This window comes from Amphibalanus amphitrite, unplaced genomic scaffold (assembly GCF_019059575.1).
Source record: "Amphibalanus amphitrite isolate SeventyFive unplaced genomic scaffold, NRLGWU_Aamphi_draft 000666F_arrow, whole genome shotgun sequence".
NCBI lineage: Eukaryota > Metazoa > Arthropoda > Thecostraca > Balanomorpha > Balanidae > Amphibalanus > Amphibalanus amphitrite.
Window position 1 is genome coordinate 48,741 of NW_024882160.1, and position 22,776 is coordinate 71,516.

A 22,776-nucleotide genomic window follows, 5' to 3' on the forward strand; every position below is an offset into this window, starting at 1 on the left:
GCTATCGATTCCTCTGTCCGTAAGCCGATTCATGCAACACCCCTGAATTTGACCTTTGACCTGACCTTGACCCGAAGGTTGACCTCAATCTTAAAATCTTAAGAGTGCTTTGGGAAGGTCTCGTAGAGACCTTTCGAACGCCGCCTCGCGGGGCTCGATACGACCATTGGTTCTCGAGATAACAGGGGGGGGGTCGGATCCGACCCCCCCTCCCAGGCTGTCGTGGGTACGGAAATAGCCCAGGCGGTGCCGGGTTAAAAACATGTGGAGAGTACACCTCTAACGGGTTAAATTCTGACCTCTATCTATCATGCCTACATTCTGTCACTCGTTTGAAGGCGGCGAGTAAAGGTATTCTTTACGTTACCTTTATTTATCTTTATGTTTATGCTTATGCACTGTACTGTACGTAGGTGCCCAATGCGCATCATCATTGAAAGATAAATAAAATAACCAATTCATTCCCGGATGACCCTCTCAGCGTCGCACATGTCACGAGTTTTAATTGTTCATCCGACAATACTACTATTTAGACTGCTTTCGTACATTGTCTAAATGATTATTTCCTTTGTAATTAATTAAACACACGGCACTGACAGCGCACAAACGACAAATAAGTACGTAGGTTATAATAGGTGCATTTATTTTTTAACATCCCTGTACGCATAATCCATCGAACAACGTTCCATTTGAGTTAACTGTCTTCGACATTGAAAACATCTTGCAGCATGCCATTTTACCCTGCACATATGAACTTCTCATTGATTGATGTTTTAGATACAAGCCTACATTGCCTACACGGATGTAAGTACCCCACATTCACCGCGAGCTCATTGATGCGCGTCAATAACGATGGACTATTATCCCGTTGATTGAAAGTGAACGCACACGATAGATTCATCGGCATCATTACCCGTTCTTAGTTCGTGGTATTGCCATTTCGGTGCTAGGGAGCCAGGCTGGCAACTATTGGCAACTATTGGCACGGTTTGCTATCAGTGAATGGATGCCAAATCCGTTGATAAATGTTTATAGCCACCAGTTTATATTCCTTCTGCCAGCATAATCGAGGGCTTTATGCGCGGGCGTTTACGTGTACTTTACACATTAAAAACATGAAAACTGTAACTATCGTGGGTCATTTAGTGCGCTGGAACTTTTTTAGTGCACGGTTTGCTATCAGTGAATGGATGCCACATCCATTGATAAATGCTTATAGTCAGTAGTTTATATTCCTCCTGTCAGCATAATCGAGGGCTTCAATGTGCCGGAGTTTACATATTAAGGACATGAAAACTGTAATTATCGTGGGTCATTTAGTGCGCTGGAACTTTTCACGCTACAGGTAAGAAACATTATTCAATGTCGATACATGCGATGGTGATGTGGCCATGCAACGGGCAGCACTGAATCGCTCCCTAAATAGCAGAGGGAAGCGGCGCCCTTAGCCACTGCCTCGACAGCAGCCTGGCGGGCGGTGGTCTTCAACTGAACTCCCTGTGAGAGCCTCGCCGAGAAGCGCCTGGCACCATGGGATGCCGGTGCGGCGGTGACGGCAGAGGCGGCGCCAGCGGGGCCCGCTGGCTGCTGGTCGCCTGCTGCGCGGCGCTGGCCGCCTGGCAGTGCCGGACGCTGCTGATGCTGTACCGCAGTGAGCCCGTGTCGATGTCGCTCTCGTTCACGCCGATGACGGACGTGGATGTGCCGGCCATAACCGTCTGCCTCCGAGAGCTGCACGGCCACCGACAGGACCAGGTGGAAGGGGAGGCTCCGGCGCGGCGAGCCTGGCTCCGCGCCGACCCGCTCACCACTGTGGTGCGCGAGTGTGAGCCGAACTGCACCCCGGGAAAGAACATCAGCTACCCGGGCGGGGAGGCGGCCGTGCCTCTGGGCACCTGGCGAGTCTGGATGACACACACTTTACGAACGTGCTTCACATTCCGCCCTAACGTCACCTGGGGTCAGTTGGCCGACACCAGAAAGGCAGGCACTTCAGTGCTGAAACTCACTCTACGCAGCAGATTAAATGAGTCAAAAGATCATATTGATTACGACGTGGCTTTCCACAACCGCGTTCGGCCGATCCTCAGCAGCCTGGGTAGCAAAATGCTGCAGCCAGATTACACTATACAAATATCTGAGCCGCTGAAGATGGAACTGTACTCCACGTCGTACGTCCACGAGCGGCCTAATCTCCGACGTGCCCCGTGCAACTCGAGCGACGGCTACTCCTTCAGCGACTGCTTGAAGAACTGCAGCTACCGACTGTGGGCCAACAGGCACAACTGCTCCACGCCGCCAATGCTGGAGGATTTTCCGCACCTGAAGGATTGTCCCTTGGCCGTGCTGGAATCGCGAAAAGCCCCGCTCGTGAGGAGGAACAGCGGGCGCTGCGACTGCGCACCGAGCTGCCGCCGTCACACGTACACAATCGGAGCGGAGGTGGCCGGGGTGAAAGCTCAGCGCGGCGCCAGCAAACTGTTCCTGCGGCCCGGGCAGCTGGCCGAACAGGTGGCCCTAGAGCAGCGCTCCTACCAGATCGTCAGCATGATCAGCGAGATGGGAGGCATCGTCAGCCTGCTGCTGGGTGTGTCTGTGATGACTGCGGCTGACGCCGCCGGCTGGGTCATGGCCTGGTGCCGGCGAGTGTTCGGCGCCGAGTCCCGACCGAACAGTGGGGGTCCGGCCACGGTCGGAACTCTGACCAAAGCCTGGACCCCGTGAGAACCAGACAGACCCGCGGATAGACGGACAAATTGACACACAGATAGACAGACTGATGGACAGACAGACAGACGGACAGACAGACAGACAGACAAACAGACGGACAGACAGACAGACGGACTGACGGGCAGACGGGAAGACAGACAGATTGACGGAAAACGGAACAGACAGACGGACGGACGGAGGGACGGACAGACAGACGGACGGAGAGACGAACGGACAAAAAATACAACTGGATGGACGGACAGACGAACAGATTGAAACAGACGACCGGACGGACAGACAGGCAGGTTGACGAACGAACGACTAGACGAACGGAACGGACGGACGGAGGGACTTAGCAAATAATGTGGTAAATCTTCTTCCTTTACAAAACTATTAGCAATGACATTTTACTGTTACTAGCTGTCTGAATGGATTATTTGTTATTACTACGGCATCACGTGAACAAGTAGGTATAAGTTAGAAGGTATAGGTATAAATTAAATAAAGTAGGAGCATACCAACCATGTCAGGGCAATTAACTTTGGTAAAGAGAAAAGCCATCCTTACAGTTACATTTGACCGAAATAGTTTATATATTTCTATTAATCCATAACTGTAACTTATCTGAAATGTGTCCGAGATGATTTCACCAATTTTCTACCAAAAACCTTTTCAAAGAGTTAGTGTTGTGTTAGAAATCAACTATGTCAGATTGATTGTTGATTGGTCAAACCCTAAGCCTGTAGTTGCACCGTTATAGGGTCAAAAGTTACAATGCTTTTTCCAGAAGTGGTTAATGACTGGACATGAAGCAATGACCACAGACATTCTGAAACCAAATAAATTGTGCCGCCGCTCACTTCGAATAATAATCCTATAGCTTTTAGCACACTGTGTTATAGCGCAAAGCTGGTCACATTGATGTACATACATATGATATCAATGTATGTACATTGATATCTGGACCCATATGGGTCCGGACCGGTTCCTGGAAATTTTCTGGCGGGTCCAACCGGGTCCTACCATAAACCATACATAGTGGACACTACATATGATTGCAAAATATGAAGTGAATGGAAAGAAAACATTTGCTAATGTATGTTCCTTTGCACACTGTAGTTCATAAGTATTATCAGTGGGAAAAGGGCTGTTTTACACGATGCAATTAATGATTTCTACAAACGGTTTGTATTAGGTAATTGACTTTTGGGGAACGGGTCCAACTGGTTCCGATTCCAACTTAGACCGGGTCCGACTGGTTCCAGAAATGTCCAGCCGGGTCTGGTTCGAGTCTGGTTCCCAAAATTTTCACGTTTTGCCACCTCTAGATCAAAGCAGGAGTAATTTGTACCTATCATTTCGTGATAACTTGATATCACCTGGTGAGCCACAGACTTCTGCATGTCTCGGTATACAGAGGTATATGGGTGACCTAAGCTTGAACGCTCTCAGCCTGGGATTAACCCGCGCCGGGCTGGTGCTCCGCGACTTCCGCGCCGGGCGGTGAGGGGGGTGTCTGGTCTAACTCGGCTCCTGGGCCACGTAGCGACACGCAGTAAGCATCATTCGAAAGAGCGTCAAAAATAATGACGGAAACACTTCGGTCATTTTTTGGGTCAGGTCAAAGGTCAGGTCGCCTGAGGTCATCGAAGGTCAAATGTAGGCCATTTCAACAATTTTGGAAACTGCAACGGCTAACTCGGGACCAATAGAGCTACAGCGCCGCGGAAAAGCGCATTCGATAGCCCTTTTACAGACCTTTCTGACCATTGTTCTCAGATTTGACCTAAGGTCAACGGTTTAGCCTCCAAAGGGCAAGTTTTTCGGCAATAACTTTTGACTTAAGAGTGCCACGACATTACTTTTGGCAGCATCATGTTCCTCTCGTCGAGACGCGTCGAATGAACTATTTTTTGACCTTGAAAGGTCATTTTTAAAATTTGACCTCAGGTCAAGGTCATAACCTGACCGAAAAGGGTCATGTTGCATATCAGTCGATCCGTATCGTCGAGCTGAATACATCTGAAGTGTTTTCATCGCTCTAGCACGCCTTTATCAAAAGTTACAGCCAAAAAACTGGTGGTGACCGTCTATGACCTGAGATGACCTCAAGGGCACACAGAGGGGTCACAGGTGCATTTTTTCCGATTCAGTGTATCATGTTTACCTATGAAACGATGTTTGAGAGGGTTCTAAATACCATTCGTCCAAAAAAGGCTCATTTCAATTTTCTCCCATTGACTTATAATGGAGAGGTCGCAAAATTGACCTGACCATAGGTCACTGATATCAAAATTCCGAGATAAACATTTTAGACATACTGTTACTCTTATCAATCGCTGAAAGTTTCAAGGCGATCGTTCAGTCGGTGTAGCTATGACGAGGATTGCAACTTTTTTCTGAGGTGAGGTCTTTTGACGTGACCTGGTGACCTGACCTTGAGAGCTCTGGGTCTGAAATTTGCACATGTGTAAAAAAAGATGCATGAACAGGTGTGCCAAAAACGGCGGCGCGGAGTTTTGAGATATCTGCGAAAAACCGCAGGGGAGGTGTTCACTCCCCCCCCCGGCCCGGCGCGGGCGGGGGGGGGGGGGGCAATTTTTTATTTTTTTCGATGAGGGCAAATTTTTGCCACTGGTTTGCTTCTAGAACACGTGCGGAAAAGATGCAGTATGAAGTGTGTTCTTAACTTAAAAGGGGAGGCGTAAAAACGTCCCTTGCTTCTGCGTTGGGTGAAGTTCTACAGATTTGTTTCTTTAATCTCGCCTTTTTATCAGTTGTTTTTTCTTTTCTTTTTGTCAATTCATCAGTTCGTCTCGTTTCTTTAGAAGAACTACCATATGCGTTGTTTAATAAGGCGTCACTACCCTGGTCCCCAATTCCACTACCCGCCCCCGGTCTCTGGTCCCCAAAGTGCTTTCAAAATGTATTTGGTTACAAAATAATTCCGCGCTTTTGGGGCGCTATTTCAGAAAAAACTGCAACATAACGTGCCAAAACACGACGGCACAAAAACAACGTGCTATGGTAAAAAAAAATGCTGCCGTTAACTGAAATAAGACTTATTTCTAGACAGTAACGGGGAGGCGCCCCCATGCCCTTAAAAAGGCGCCCCTGACAGCGTTGCCCCCCCCCCCCAACGAAAACCAAAAAGTTACGCCCCTGTCCTCAGCCATGCCTGCGCCGGTAGCGCGGCGGCTGCTGCCGCTGCTGCAGTTGGTACGACTGCTGCTGCTGCTGGTACGACTGCTGCTGCTGCTGCTGCTGTGGCTGGTACGACTGCTGCTGCTGCTGGGGCGGCGGGTAGCACTGCGTCACCGTCTGGTAGCGCGGCACCGTCACTGTCACGTCCACCGTCACCTGCTGCAGCCGCGTGCTGACCGTGGTGATGTACTGCGTCTGCGGCACGTTCACCGTCTCCGTCTGCACCATGGCCAACACGCTGGTCACGAACGACGTCTGCACCTGGGTCCGCTGCTCGGTGAACACGGACGTCTGCACCTGTGGAACGGAGCCGCAGAGGGTGAGGGTCAGAAACGCAGTCCTGGTACGCAGTTCTGGATCGACCGGGCGGGCCGGAGAGAAGGTCAAAAGCAGGAGGTAAAGAGATGCTCAAGAAAATCTGTAACATATTAAGATTTCATTGGCGTTTCAAGGCCATTTGCCAGGACACCAAACAATTTAAGTACTGATAATTACGCATCAGCAACAGCCTACCACATCAGTGCACATTCCCTTCCTTTCTCCCCGGCGCCCTGTCCCTCAGAGTCTGACCCCTCACCTTGGGCACGCTGACCACGCTGGTGGAGGTCACCTCCACCGGGTAGCGCTGCAGCATCGTCTGCGTCACGTGGTCCGTCTCCGTCACCGTCACGTGCTCGTCCTCAGGGATCAGCAACGTCGACGTGACGACGTCCACCTGGGGCAGCAGCTTGGTCAGCGTCTTGTAGGTGATCTTGGTCTCCTCGCGGTACTCTGGCCGCGCCGTCTCGGTCCGCGTCTCCAGGCGCACCACGGTCACCGGGAACTGCTCCGTCTCCGTGATGTACTTGTAGAGCGTGGTGGGCACGTGTTCGCTGCGCGAGTCGTACACGGTCACGGGCAGCACGGCCTTGGTCCAGGTCAGGATGAACTTGGTGTCGGCGCGACACTTGCCGCCGCTGCTGCCGGCCAGCACAGGCAGGCTGTAGTCGAGCGAGCCGCCGAGCGAGCCGCCGAGCGAGCCCTCCAGGGCGGGGGCCGCCGGGGAGCCGTACTCGGCCGAGGGGGCAGCGCCTCCGCCAGGCTTACTGGCAACAGGAGCTGATTCGGGTCTCGGCTCAGTGTTTGCCGGCGCTCCGTAGCCAGGCTCAGGGCTCGCCGGTGCTCCGTAACTAGGCTCAGGATCAGCTGGAGCTCCGTAATCTTGCTGAGGATTGGCAGGAGATCCATTACTGGGCGCAGAGTTTGCAGGAGATCCATAGTTTTGCTGAGGATTAGCTGGAGCTCCATAACTTGGCTCAGGGTTCACAGGTGCTTCATTATTTTGTTGACGATTATCCGGAGCTCCGTAATTTTGTTGAGGATTAGCGGGAGCATTATAACTGGGGGCGGGTTTTGCAGGTGCTCCGTTATTGGCCGCAGGGTTTGCTGGAGCTGCTGGAGCTCCATAACTTTGCTGTGGATTATCTGGAGCTCCGTAACCCTGTTGTGGATTCGTTGGAGCCCGGTAACTCTGTTGTGCGTTATCTGGAGTTCCGTAGTTTTGCTGGGGCCTGGCAGGGGCCCCGCGCCCCGGCTGAAGTGGCGGAGTATTGACGTATCTCACACTAGTGTTTGGTGGTCGCGGTGGTCCATAGCCCTGTCGTTGGGCAGCGGTGAGCGGTACGGAGACCATCGCGGCCATCACGACCAGCATCGTGTCGTGCCGCAGCATCTGAAACAAAATACAGACGGGATTGGCAATCATCGGGGCGGGGGCGAAAAGTTGTCGGCAGCAAGTTCGCTGCTGTCCTAGTTAGGGGAGAGTGGGGTGGGTTGTATCAGTTTTTACTCCGAGACCCATAACCTCGTAACTATCCGTGATAAACTCATTATTTCCATACTATCTCCTTCCTTGATTCTTCTGCTTTTTTGTGCAAAGTAACTTTTCCGCTACCTCTACCAGTTTTTCTTCTACGGTCTGCCGAAAAGAACAATGTTTTTGATACAACTTGCCCCATGGCTTGGGTGAGTTGTATCACATGGTGGGGTAATCTGTATCACTAGGTATTTCACGTTTCAGGGAGTGTGCTTGCTACTGGTTTTGAGCATAACAACAACATTAAATGGGGTTGATACAATGTATATGCTCAAAGGCTTCACTTTTATTAGACCAAGCTTAGGTCAATCATAGACCCGGGAACAGGGGGGGGGGGCAGCGGGGGCGCTTGCCCCCCCAACTTGAGAGCCGAGGGGGCGGCGCCCCCTCAACATTGAGGCAGCGAGAAAAGATCTTTCCTCCCTTTTCCGGACCTTTTTCCTTCTTGTTTCCTTCATACATCTACGCATCAACACATGGCATTTTCCTTGCCATCTGAATGGTTTCTGCTGATACAGTAGGTATCGATTTGACAACATCTGCTATTGACTATTGTCATCCCGCTTTGATTTGGGCCTGATCGTGACCATAAGTTTGGCAGGCCAGATTTTATACTGCACCAGCTTGAGTCAACTTTGAGAAATAGGAAATACCTACATAACGTACAACGGTGGTAAAATCGTTGCTATTATATGTAGGTATAACACAGTTTACCCGCTCCGGATGTGATGGAGGGGTGTGGGGCAATGGGTGCACTGACGTGGCGCCCTCGGAGGGCCGGTATGGGATTAAAGCTCAGCGACACTAAGGGCTTGTGTTGTGTGGTGCCTTCGGTTATCGGTAGCACCCTCAGAATCACCGGCGTAGGGCCCTCAGAGCAGGGGCGGATCCAGAAAATCTCCAAGGGAGGGGCCATTAGAAACCAGGAGGCCCCCCCCCTAATCCCACCTGTTGGAGGCCCCATCTTCCCACTTGTTGGCCCCCCCAAAAAAAACTGCGTCTATTGAGCTTATCTAGCTGTTCAGGCAACATCTCAACATCTGTGCAGGCTTGGAGGCCCTCTGTGCAGGTTAGGAGGCCCTGTAAAAGTGGTCATCTCTGTGAGTATAAGAGACCTCCAAGTTATGAAAAGCTTTACCAATCTTCTAACAAAGAAGTCTTCTCAGCTAGTCTTCTAAGAAATAACTAAGTGGGTAGGTTAAAAAAAAACTCATCGGATTTCGGCCACTTTATTTTCAGGAGGCCCCCTTTTCAGCTTTTTAACTTTTTAACCCTCGCATGTGTAGGGGGGGTCGGATGGACCCCCCCCCCCCATGGTTTTTCGCGAATAACTCGCGTAAAAAGCGGCCGATCGCGACGAAACTTTCAGTAGCCTCGCATTGATCAATTTTACACCTACCCTGAAAATTTCATGACCCTGACCCAAATGACCTTTGACCTGTGACCTCTTTTCCGAGACCACGTTTGGCCGGAATCGCGATTTCGCGTATGTCGGCTCGCACTAGCCGCGTGTTTGCAAGCTTTTCGTGGTTTCAGACGTTCAAACATGTGATTTGATGTTACTCCCGTGTGTGTCAAGGTCACCTGAAGGTCAGGTCAGGTCATTGACCTTTGGTGACCTCGGGTGACCTCGGGTCACTTTTTCGAGTTTTATGTATGTTTCTAGGCTAGTTTTTGGAGCTGAATTCGAATTTAGCAACCATTTGAACATTTACGAAGTAGTTTTGGTGACTTCGTAACATGTTACGAAGCTGTCAGAGGCGGTTGACACGTACTACGAATACCCGTCACGACGCCTACTGGTTGACCTGACCTGACCTGACCCGACCTGGTCTAAATGCTTCAAGACATCATCTGTGATCAAAACTAACACGATATTCGTGATCAGCACCCCGAAAAACCCCTTAGCAGCCACACTTCACGACTTTCTAACAGGTCCCGATTTTCCCGACTTTGGGTCATTGACCTGACCTGGAAGGTCAACCAATGACCTAGGACCTTAAAATTAGGTATCATCGGCTTCCTCTCGTCACGGGCAACACGCTCGTTTTTTCCGCGAAGCTCTAGCTCGATCAGGGGCCAAACGGCAAGGGGGGGTCCAACCGACCCCCCCCCCCCTACACATTAGAAGCTGGCAAACGCCGCACACATGCGAGGGTTAACTTTTTATTTTATTTTTGAAAAAAATCGGCCAAGGGGGGGGGGCCATGGCCCCCATGGCCCCCCCCCTTGTATCCGCGCCTGCCTCAGAGCCGCCGGTAAGGGGCCTTTAGAGGCACTGGTGTGGGGCCGCCATGCAGGTGCCGGTGTGGGCGCTCAGAGGTGCTAGTGTGATTCTCTCAGAGGCGCCGATGAGGGTCCTTACAAGTTACAGGCGTTGCTGTGGATCCTCATAGACGCTGGTGTGGGGCCGTTACAGACGGGTGTGGGGCCTTTAGTGCTGCTGACGCGAACTCTCTACAAGCCGGCAGGGAGTCTCAGTGACCGGCAAGGGGACCTTACGCCGGCAGAAGAAGTCCTGTGGGGTCCTTAGAGACAGGCCCTCATAGGCGCCGACGAGGGCCCCACAGTTGCCCTTATGGGGCCCTCAGAAAATTAAGTGTGGGACCATCATAGGCGGGAGATGCCCCTAGAACTGGCACCTCATAGGCCGGTAAGACCTCTCAGAGGCCAGTAACGGGCCTTTGGAGATCACCAAGGTGTCCTTAAAAGCCGCAAGAGGCCCTCAGACGCCGGCGTCGGACCCTTATGGAGATCTTAGTGTGGCTATTTAGGGCCCATGAGGTGCTCTGACGAGCCCCATGGGGCCCTTCTGAGTAGAAATATGGCCATCGTTAACCCTCAGCGGTCAAATGGCGCCGCAGGGCCCCTCGGACCCGAGGGTCCCCTTTATCCCGATGGGGGGGGGGGGGGTACGTGTCCCCTTAGACCCCTAGCAACGCCACTGTTTCATATGCATCATGTCAGGTATTTTAGGCTCGCCCCCCCAACTTGAAAATCGTTCCCGGGCCCCTGAGGTCAATGCAATCCGAACGAAACATCGAAACGAACGAAACATCAACAGACTAGACGCAAAAGTGGCCCGTTAAGAGCAAGGAAGCCAACACATTGTGCCAAAATGGAACGAGTATTGACTAGCTACCTACAAACGCGAGCCAGGGCTTAGCTTTCGCGATCAAAAGCAACATACCCATACATACATACATACATGTTACAACATACCCCACCCGGCTCTGATACAACATGTACCTCGCCGCCATCTTGGAAAAACATCCTCGTACTCAAAAACAGCGGACAGCTGGAGAAATCCATTTTCACTCACGCAGCCTTAGAACCTACCCTCACCACCGCTACGGAGATCTTTCAAATTCGTGCACATCTAAATGTCCAAAACACACATTTTCTTGCAACTTATTTTTTTAGAATGACATTAAAAAAACATAAAATCGGCTCTCACCTCGAGACGCGTCCACCCAGCCACACGACAGAACAGGGAAAGATGGCGCCCGGAAAACCTCGTCGGCTGGTCATGTCACGAGCGCCATCAATTGGATAAGTTTCGCACAATTCGCCCTGATACAACTTGGACATGATACAACTCTCCCCGCTCTCCCCTACTTAACTTGCGTGTTAGTGAGGTAACAATGCGCGATTGGAAGGTGGTTCAGCGTTCAAAAGACACTTGAAAACATATCCGAGCCCTTTCGAGAGGCAATTGAGTTACGTTGATACTAAGCCCTGATAGGCAAGCGATAACGTTTACATTCGATGACCGATTCTCTGCAATGACTGTCGTATTAAAAGTCGAGAAACTGAGCCTCACAGCCGCTCGGGCTGAACTGGGCGCCGGGAGCTGCAGTCTGTCACACCATTTCTCCCTGCATCGCTGCCCGGGATGATGCCGTCATAACGTTAAACGCGCTCATAACGTTCCACATTACTACACACACGTCATGCCGGGTGTATATCCCGCCACACATCATACCACATCTCCCTGACTTTCTCCGCACAAACCGTGAACATTGTCTTCTGGATGAGCGTGCAGATGGATGTCAGATGGGTGGAAATCGGTCTTGTGCCTATTGAACAAGGCACTGAACAAGTGGCTATGTGGGTTCCAGCCCAATCTTTAGATTATTAGCAGTCATTTGAAAGAGCGTGATCCATAAGCCACTGTCAAAGCCAAGGTCCACATAGCGGACCTCATTATCTATTACCCAAACACCGTGGGTTAGGTGGGGTCTGGCCGACGCGACGGTGTCCCATGCAATGTCGTTCAGTGACGACACCTCTGTGGCCTCGTCCCTCGGGTTCCACGCACCCACCGCCCCTCGAGCAACGGACTGCCCCACCTGGCGCCGGCGGCGGGATGGCTATTGGCCACCCCTCCCCCCGCGGGTTTCGCTGGTCACCTGGACTGTCCGGTCGTTAGCGGCACGGCCGGCCCACACGTGGGAGGCAGCTGCGAGCCGCCGCACAGCGCCGAGGCAATTATCTCACGGATAACTGCCGGCGCGCGCTGCTCACTCCACGCTGCAAGTCAGCCGCGCAGCGCTCCACCGAGAACATGGAAATGGAAAGTATGTGTGTGCGGTGCGATCCCGTGTGAATTACGGGAGCTCTCCCGGCTCCAGCGAGAGTGAGCGCAGCGCCACCGCACGAGAATGACGCTGTCAGTGGCGACAGGAGCTCACTGTGTCACTGAGATATGAAGATGCTCCGTGTTACATTAAAAAGCAGACGTCCCTTTAAAATAACTTGAACGATGCTATCTCGAATATGCTCTGAGTAAACGTCACCAGACGCGTCCATCATAAAAGCTCTTTGTTTAGATGTTAACCCGCGCGGGGCTGGGGGGGGTAAATTTTACCCCCCCTCGCGAATTTTTGCGATATCTCAAAAACGGCGGCGCGCAGCGCCGCCAAACTTTCAGTACCTTTTCTTACATCAATTTGACACGTTCCCTGAAAATTTGAGCGAAATCCGTCGGAAAATTTTTGAGAAATTGACGTTTTAGTGACGTCATGTTCGCCATTTTCGCCTCAAAAACGGCAAAAGTTCAAACGCCGCTAACATCTTCATTTTTAAAGGAATCAAGACGTAACAAAAAAGGTTATACGTAATTTTACTTTGTCTATCAAATGGCTATCTCGGTTTTTTGAAAATTTTGGATTTTGGCCTAAATTTTTTCAAAAAACTGACTTTTTTGGAAAAATCATTATAAAATCCAAAATTTTGAGTCTATCGAAAAAAACGGAATATATGTCAGAGAAGTTGTCTATGTGCACCTACATACCAAATTTTAGAAGAATCGGTTCAAAAATGTGGGAGTTATTCAAAATTTTATGACGTCACGACACACAAAATTTTTGAAAAATGACTTTTTTGGAAGTTCTAGACCTCGTACGGAAACAAAAATAGCACCATTCGATTCGCCGTGAAAAACTGCATCAGATAGACACCTTTTTAGGCCTTAACAACCAACTTCAAAATTTGACCTCACTTGACCTGACCTTGACCTGACCTCGACCTGAAATTCATCCAGAGGTGGTCCATATCACTTATTGAGTGTGCCTATTGAATTCTATGAGTAAAATGACCCATAAAACATGTGTCGCACATGCCCTTTTCTATATTTTGTTTTTTGGTGACCTGACCTGACCTGACCTGACCTTGACCTTGACCTCTGAATGATATTGTATGCAACGAATATTGTCTTGGTAGCCTAAGAACACGTTTTGGGCGATCAGTCTCAGTCCATGACTCCATTCTTCGGCAACTACGGTGCAAGGCCGATACTGTAGAAACTTGCAATTTATACCCTTGACCTGACCTTGACCTTGACCTCAAACTTTAAATTAAGTACATGTTTTTAGTAGTTCGTGATGAGAGCTTTCGATTGGCGTTTGAATTTTCCAAATCGGACCATTAGTTTGGGAGATAACAGGGGGGGTAAAATTTACCCCCCCCCAGCCCCGCGCGTTCGGCTGGAGACCCCAGCCCCGCGCGGGTTAACAAAAGCCGTTTTCACGACGGCCATCTGGTACACATTTGGTGCGCATGTGGTACAGATTAGGTGCAGATCTGGTCAAATCAGGTTCAGTGTGTCTCTTAGCAGCTATCAGCTAGGGTTGCACTAATTGCTTATATGCCTGCTTTGTCATATTATCAAAGAGCATCATCGATTAAAACACTGAAATGAATTCATAAAATGAAGATATTTGCTGTAAAAGAAATTAGGTGCAGATTTGGTCAAATCAGGTGCATTCGCCGGGTAGCCCGTCGTGAAAATGGCTAATAGGTAAATTTGAGCGAGTGTGACATTTATATTTTAGGCGGTCTAATAATGGGCCACTTTAAGTTTTAACTCAACATGCCTAGAACAACTTGAGAGACTCAGACAAGGAAAAGTGATTGCATGGATCGCAAAACCATTTTTTTAAATACAACTTCAAAATTGAGGCATGCTTTCTTTAGCTGACCGGGAGTGATAAATAACAAGAATATGCCTTTACTTTTCAGGTGTTACAAAACTTACGAAATTGGGACCGAATTTTTGCCAAGGGTAGCGCACGCTTCACATTCAAGTGGCGTTCTCGTAGTTTTCCTCCCGGTCATAAACTATAGCAATCGCGTGGGTCTATTAGTCATTACTGAAACTCAAATTGACACTCAATTTATCATTGGAAATGACCAATGGGGCTCAGTATAACACATCTTCAAGCTTTCCTATTGTCTGTGAACTTCCATCGATCATACTAAAACTGTAATAAACTCAGACGCGAAACAGCCAATGAATTACAATGGAGAGCAGCATATGAATCAGGCCGCTCTTATTGCATACTGGCCAATGTTTGGTGCGCAATGTATTATTATTAAAACGATGCAAAATTGAATTGAGCGAAAACATATTTTTGCTTGCATCGTCTTCGGAGTTACGCAGTGTTACGTAGAGTTACGGAGTGAGCTGGAATTTAATTGTCTTTTTATAATACCATACATTTATAAGCATAGGTACTAACAGTAACAACAAACGTGCTTCAAACGTGCCTAACGTTAAACAATGCATGACATATCATCATCAATCATTGACCTAGTCGGCCAGCAATCTAATTTGCGGTACGGCCTTGGACTTACCTCTGTTGCACAGTTTCTCAGGCTCGATGACACCGCCCCCGGTATGGAGCGGATGTGGGTGGGGCGACGGCAGAACGGTCACTCGCCAGTCAGCCTGTCACACCGGCGCGGCCGGGCGCACTGCAGGAGCACACCTCTCGGAGTCAGGCTCGAAGCTGCTCCGGACGACCCACAGACCAGCTCTTCGTTCCAGATTTGAAGCTGCTTGGCGTTGCTCACAGCTCTGCTCTCTGTATCAGCTCGGGCGCCGAAACTGCTCGTCTCCGTGTCCCAGCGGCAATTTCTGAAGGATGAGCTCCACTCCGCCTGAGTCGCCACCCGGAAGTGATCGCCGAACTGCTGGCTGGCCGCCGCTGGTCGCCGTCTTATAGGAGCTCTCTCCAGACTCCCAGCGATGCGCCGCGCCGCGCGGTCTCTCCACGCGCAGTGGGCTGTGAACCGACCCATCACACATTCATCACAATGTCCCCTGCTCTCCCAGAATCCACTGCAAGTTCGCACGCACAGGCGAGAAGTTGATCAGACTTACTAAAAAACATCTAGGTACTAATACTTGTGCTGTTTAACTACTCATTTATAAATTCATAAACAAATGGAACATAGCAACGAATGTCTACTTTTCCGTTGATCAATACATGTACTTCAGTTGCTTTGTTTTACCAATCTATTCGAAAGTCTGCGTGTTTCTGATCATAGCGTGCTCACTCCCAGCGAGATAGACCATCACAAAAAAACGTTATCAATAAGTGTCGATAATAATTCGGGACAGAAAACGTCATGATTTTGATATACTCTGTGACATACACGAGTAAAGAAACAAAACTAAATCATTATTGTCGATTTTATGCTTATTAACAGGGTTGCAGGCCATTTTTATTATACGGCTTCCTGGGGAAGGAGGCTTGCGATGTAGCTCACAGGCTCCTAATCTATAAAACGGACATTTTTTAAAGAGGCGGTACTAGCACATGCTCGTGTATATAAAACGTTTCAATGGATTAGCTGTCACCGATAATGTCAAAGGCCAGTTCAAATAAAAATGGCTGATGCTTCACAATATTAGAGGCAGGGCACTGCCACAAACCGTCAACTGCAGATGGGTTATTTAGGCAATCACTTATATGCTTTCATAGCCTTTCGCCTCCATGCGTAGGGCAGGATTAAAAGATTGGCAACAGCTTTGCGATTCTAGATAATAAATGAAACATATAAGCTTTTTTCAACCAGCAGCGGGTTTAAAAATTGCAACGGGTTACGGGACTGACGGTCCCATGCATGACATCTACCTTTTTGCCTGCAGGATATATAAATATATATAGACGGTGTCTGGTCTTTTGTTTTTGCTCTGTAGAGTTAGGCCTTTTCGGTCTAACGAGACCTTTTCAGAGACGGAAGGGCGATAGGGATCAGGGGGATACATTGCTCAGGGCGGACACCCTGCTGTGTTTCCTGGGCTGAGCCCTTCGTGATGGACAGTCACCCAGACGGCCACCTCACCGCACAATGGGCCTGCTCTTGAGGAGCTTTTCACGTCGGATGAAGGTAACCGTCTTGGGCCAGATCGGCTCCTTTGAGGCGTGGAGAAACATTTGTGCGTTCTAAGGATAGAGTTGAGGGATCGAAATTCGGATGGTAACTCAAGTTAGCAGCGTGGCAGAAACGACCGGGCTTGTATGTTCCTTTCATTGATCATAAATGAAACTCATTTCAGAGATTTTCAACCGACAGCGGATTAAAAAAAAAAAAATCAACAGGACTAACGGCTGCTAAATGACTTTTTGTTGTTTGCAAATAGGTAGGTATATACAAATATAGACGGCGTCTTTTATCTGCGATCGCGTTTGAACATTTACCTCTGCTGAGCTGAGCAGTCTTTGCGTCCAGTCTTTGCATCCGGCGGTTGAGTTCTGAAACATTGGTTGAGACAGCCCCCGCGAGGTGGCTGCGAGCGCCAACGCTATTCCCATGGCGAGGGCGAGCGAGGGTGTGAAGAAGGTACAAAATCCCACAAGTGGGTAGATAACCCACACTGTTCCGTCGTTTCCATCCTCAGGATATTCAAATCCTTCTCCTCCATGCCTCCACCCCTTGTCTAATGTCCCGGACAGGACAGATGACTTTATCGCATGCGGGTGAATCCCCTAGGTGCAGGCCCGTAGCCGGATGTCTTGACCCGGCTAAGGACTATTGTTCAGGGGTGCTGAGTGGCCTGTCCTTGTGACATGGGCTCGGCACCTGCACACCAGTCACCAGGGTGCCCGCCCAGACCAAAGTCTCCCCCCCCCCAATTCTAATCATCCTTCCGGCTCTGAAATGGTCTCATTGGACCGAAAAAAGCCTAGCCCAACAAAACAAAACAAGTAGGTAGGTAGCCTAGCCTTATCGAATGAAAGCCAGCTATTCATAACTCTGAAATGGCAAGTGCGAGTAAATAAGTGCTTATGAATGAGAAATACAATGCTTCTATCCATCTTCTATGCGACTTGGTAAAGGAGTTTTCTATTTTCGGTTCTGGTAGTCTCGTTAAAAGTTCGCTCAGCCTGCCTTGTCGTTGCGTGGTAAAACACATTTGCCATTATTTGATTTCATTCTTTTAAACTTGGAAGACATTAAGTTATGCCCGCTAAGTTTTGAACTGAGAAATGAGGAAAAACAGTTTCTCGTGTCAGGGCATTGTGAGCAGGAACACAGTGGCGCTGGATATTTCGTCAACAACAAGTAAATTGAATTGTGCTGCCCCAAAAGCCTTCTTTCGCTGGCCTATTGTATCAGATCACAGCTGGTCCATCAACAGAGTGTGGTCCATAAAATGAAAATGGTCTCTCGCAATAAAGCTTTGGCAAAATACTCAGCTATGGAAAATAATATGATCTCTCACGTTTCTGATGTGAGCTCCAAACTCCAAAAAACATTAATGTTCTCAATAACCGTAGCCTGAGAATGGAATGATTTCCAAAGTCCACAGTTTTAGCATCAAAGCCCCGCACTCATCCCCACACACAAAGACATAAAGAGTTGTTTTCATCCAATTCTCGCATTACGTATGCCAAGCGCACCCGATAAGGCCTGTCATTCGAACGCCGACCAACTGCTCCGCTGTGTGCGATAAAAATGCGGTCGGCGCCGGGCCGGGATCTATTTTTCATCCAAGGATGGAGCGATCATCCTCCCCATAGCGAGAGTACGGGCCGCGATCATAACTCAGGGGAGGGGGCAGGGATGTTTAATCGAGGAGTTCCCGGCTCGGATCGGGCCGGTAACATCGACGAAAGGCCGGCACAAGAGGGATCGGCAATTAACCCTCGCCCGTATAGGGGGGGGAGGGGTCGAACGGACCCCCCCCCCATGTTTTTTCGCGAATAACTCGCGTAAAAAGCGGCCGATCGCGACGAAACTTTCACTACCCTCGCGTTCATCAATTTTACACCTACCCTGAAAATTTCATGACCCTGACCCAAATGACCTTTGACCTGTGACCTACTTTTCGAGACCATGTTTGGCCGGAATCGCGATTCGGCGTATGTCGGCTCGCATTAGCCGCGCGTTTGCAAGCTTTTCGTGGTTTCAAACGTTCAAACATGTGATATGATGTTGCCCCCATGCATTAGGGTGAATGTCAAGGTCACCTGAAGGTCAGGTCAGGTCATTGACCTTTGATGACCTCGGCTCACTTTTTCGAGTTTTACATGTTTCTATGCCAGTTTTTGGAGCTGAATTCGAATTTAGCAACCATATGAACATTAATGAAGTAGTTTTGGTGCCATCGTAACATGTTACGAAGCTGTCAGAGGCGGTTGCCACCTACCACGAATACCCTTACTGGTTGACCTGATCTGACCTGACCCGACCTGGCCTAAATGCATGAAGACATCATCTGTGATCAAAACTAGCATGATATTCGTGAGCAGCACCCCGAAAAACCCCGTAGCAGCCACACTTTACGACGTTCTAACAGGTCCCGATTTTCCCGACTTTTGGGTCATTGACCTGACCTGCAAGGTCAACCAATGACCTAGGACCTTAAAATTGGGTATCATCGGCTTCCTCTCGTCACGGGCAACACGCTCGTTTTTTCCGCGAAGCTATAGCTCGATCAGGGGCGAAACGGCAAGGGGGGTCCAACGGACCCCCCCCCCCCCCTTATACGTTCGCGGCTGGAAAAACACCAATACGGGCGAGGGTTAAGCAGCGCTTTCCCACAGCGCCAAGCTATATCCCGCGGATAAATTTCCATCTTCCACAGCGCTGTTTGTCAGCAGTCACGCGAACCGAGAAAGCAATGAAACAATATCAATTGGAGAAAAAGTCCAACAAGATCCTATGCAAAACTACTCAAACGGCATACTTCAATCGGAGCTAAAGCACGCTTTTGGATAGGGAAATAATTGTATGGCACCAGCAATGAGCTCTCATGGCTGTCTGTCAAAAACTCGTCTCTGCAGCCTGTTAACTGGAAAGTGGAAGGTCAGACAGCAGACTGGTGTATATATTCTATAAATACGACCAGTATCTACAGTCTGCGAGTCTTTGGGTGTCGGACCACGCTCTAACAGCCTGCATGTAATGGCCAGTCTTGGCCGGGCCGGAGCTCTGAAGGCCTGAGCTAAGAGCCGCACGTCCGTCGCTTTGTGCCGACGATGATGGACTGTGGGACGCAGCCGTCGGGTCAAGGCGTGATGAGGAGGCGAGAGGAGGGAGGATCACGTTCAACAGCAGCAGAGTAGCCCCTGTGGCTCGACCGCTCCAACCGAAAAACAGCCGAGACTTTTCAGGAGACAGACTGAGACTAAGGCAGCACATTTATTCCGCTCGTCATAAGTGTGTTAATGTCATGAATTGGCAGAGTCGAATAAAAACAATGCCTGGTAAATAAGCACATAAAATAAAGCAGAATGCATGCGCTGTATTTCTGTCACCTAGGTAGTTAGGTATATAACTAAGCCAGCAAACACCATTCGTAACAGCGATATGGCAATTAGCTGGACACATCCTCATTGGTTAGTTCACCGGTGGTGTCATGGGAATAATGTCCATAGGAAAAATATTGGATGAAATTAAACCATAAATAAAAAGTAAAACAATTACTGCAATTAAAAACTATTTAAAAGATAGTCGACATAAGTTTTACTGCCCATTTAAATGATTACGAGCGAGCGAGCGCAGCGAGCGAAGCGAGTCTTTTCAATATAACGGAAAAATATCAGTATGAGCGGCCCGGCCCGGCCCGGCCCAGCCCGGCCCGGCCCGGCCCGGCCCGGCCCGGCCTGTAACGCTTTTGAGAGGCTTATATCTCAGCAACCGCTGGACCGATTGGCCTGCGGTCTTTTTTGCTGGGTAGCCCCATCCCTTCTACCCCGTAATTGACTACTTTTGATACATCTCAGTGACCGTCGTGGCACGTGCCACGTGAAAAGTCAAGGGTGTTCAAACTGTTTTACAAAAGTAGTGATTTTGAGAGGCTCATATCTCAGCAGCCGCTTGGGCGATTGACTTGCGGTAATTTTTATGGGGTAGCTGCATCCTTTCTACCAAAAATAGGATACTCTTCATGCATGTGGGTCACCCCCATTGCACGTGCAAAATACAACAATAAGAGGTCCCAACTTTGTTCCCATTTCAGTAACTCGGTAATTACTGGGGCGATTTCGCTGAAACTTGGCATACAGGTAGGCACCCACCAGGCAATGCATTCCCATGTGTTGCGGTTAGGGTGCTACTGCACGTGCGCACGTGCAGGGGGCGTTTCCAGATCTCGAGAACGGCTGGGCCGATTGCGCTCAAATTTGGTACACGGTTGTGGACCGGTTAGTAGGGTGCCGTGCAAAAGTCAGTTTGGACCCCGTTTGCACGTGCGCACGTGCAGAATGCCGCTTCCAGATCTCAGGAACGGCTGGGCCGATTGCGTTCAAATTTGGTACACCGCTAGCGACCGGTTAGAAGGGTGCTTTGCGCAAGCCCGTTGGAAGTACCCTCTCGCCCTTCTGCACGTGCAGGGCTCACTATCTCGCTCGCTCGTTCTTCGCCCAAAAGGCGTTTTACTGGTTTATTATATCGTTTAACACTCATAATAAGTGTATTGTGCAAAACTTTGAGAGCAGTAGCGATATCATCTTGAAATCATTTCCTGGGAACTGGATGACCGATTTCTCAATGAGCCAGCTCCCATTTCCCGCCAAATCGTTTCCCGATGCCTACTTAATGACGGTGACAGACACCTCAGCCGCTGCCCTTGTGAGAGAACTATGTAGAGTCGAACACTTCAGTCACTATTCTAAATGTATGTATAGATAGAAGTAGACACTGGTAAATACATCATACTGGACTGCTTGACGGTCGTGCACCTCAGTCGTCGGTCTCAGTCGCATTATCAGACGTTTAAAAGTACACAGGTAAGCTTTAGCGGTATACCTTCAACTCTTTAAAGCAAGAGCGAATTTCCCAGAGTCTCACTTGCATCATATATATTTGCAAACATACTTGCGAGCCTGGGCCTCGTTATAGGCTATAAACCAGCTGAGTCATCAGCAGCATAAGACCCCATCACAACAAATGGGAGCTGTCAGCAGCGAAATAGTTCCCGGAGCCGGCTGTATTATACACAGATGTCATTTCCGGCCGTGATAATGTTTTCGTACGCCATTTTTATCCCACAGACTGCGTCTTTTTTGTCCGTTTTATTCCCCAGACTGTCTCTTTTCCGGTCACTACTCCCACATTACAGCCTCAGGTACCGTCCCAATTTTGCCCAATTTCTACAGGCGCAGCCAGTGGAAACAAGTGACTTTATTGGACTGAATTGAATAACGGGAGAATGAGGTGACAAGGAGAGATGGAGCGAAATCAGAGTAGGTCGTTCAATTCCCTCGCGACAGCATTTTGATGACAGAGGATGACCGTATTGAACGTCTTTTATGGCGTATTTCAATTCTTGTTCTATCACTGTTCGCGAGCAGATGACTTTATAAAACTGATAATGCATTGCAGTGCAGGTAACACTGCCCTGGGCTGAAAAGTGCCTGAGACTCGAAGCTGTCTAGGGCGCCGCAATAAAGTAGCTCCAGGAATGCCGCCGCTGTAATACTCATCGAAAACCATTGTTCAAGCTCAGTTAAAGTAAGAAGGAGCAAGCCATAGCATCCCTGATCTCCTCCGCAGAATAGCCAGCAAATGCGACCCACCCTACCCTCCCACCGCTCGCTCGTGCCGGTCCGTCGCCCTCAGCCGTCACCGGCAGAGTTATCGGCGCCGAAACTTTCTGACGAATGACACCGCTCGCCCTCGGAGGCGAAAGATGGACGGGCCAGCTACAGGCTGCCGGTAGATGAATGTCCATCACGGCAGAGACAATCCCGTCAGATACCGGTGGTGGTGAGAAACCGACGGAAACGTGACCTATCAAAGACGTCATGGCAGTTATAAATCCCAAAGTTCAAGGAAGTGAGTCGTTCATAAAACTTTAAGCTGTGTTGGATTTCAGGTAATTGACTGAGTCACTTAGGTATAATAGATAGTAGATACCTAACTGAATTTCACGTAAGACCGCTTACATTGTTTTATGTACACATGACAAAACGCGTGCGCTCAGGCAATCATTTTGTACCGGAATAAATCCACTCAAACTAATGACATGTTTATTGCGAGTCTTCCGGAAATGTGCTCCAGTCTAGACTAAAATGAACTCCCTCCCATTGATTCAAGAGATCAAAGAGAAGCATCTGTCTAAACTTGATGGAAATTCAATAAACCCTTTCCCGAAATGATCAAACTAAATCTACTTTCCCGTATATCAAAAGACAGAATTCAGCAGCACATCATAAGTCTCATCACAGCTGGCCAGGCGCTGGATGGACTCTATTGACGGCTCTGCGGTA

The 22,776-nt window shown here is 49.3% G+C and overlaps 1 protein-coding gene across 1 annotated transcript in view; it reads right to left on the minus strand.

Annotated features, from left to right (window-relative positions):
* Positions 1-5,489: 5,489 nt before the first annotated feature.
* Positions 5,490-22,776, minus strand: part of LOC122364275 (hybrid signal transduction histidine kinase B-like) — a 59,179-nt gene continuing 41,892 nt past the window's right edge. Inside the window, exons 2-4 of the mRNA XM_043334496.1 lie at positions 14,906-15,336; positions 6,491-7,624; positions 5,490-6,210 (exon numbers count right to left, since the gene is read on the minus strand). Coding sequence (XP_043190431.1) covers positions 5,878-6,210; positions 6,491-7,624 — 1,467 coding nt within the window. The 5' untranslated portion in view covers positions 14,906-15,336 and the 3' untranslated portion in view covers positions 5,490-5,877. The remainder of the gene's footprint in view (positions 6,211-6,490; positions 7,625-14,905; positions 15,337-22,776) is intronic.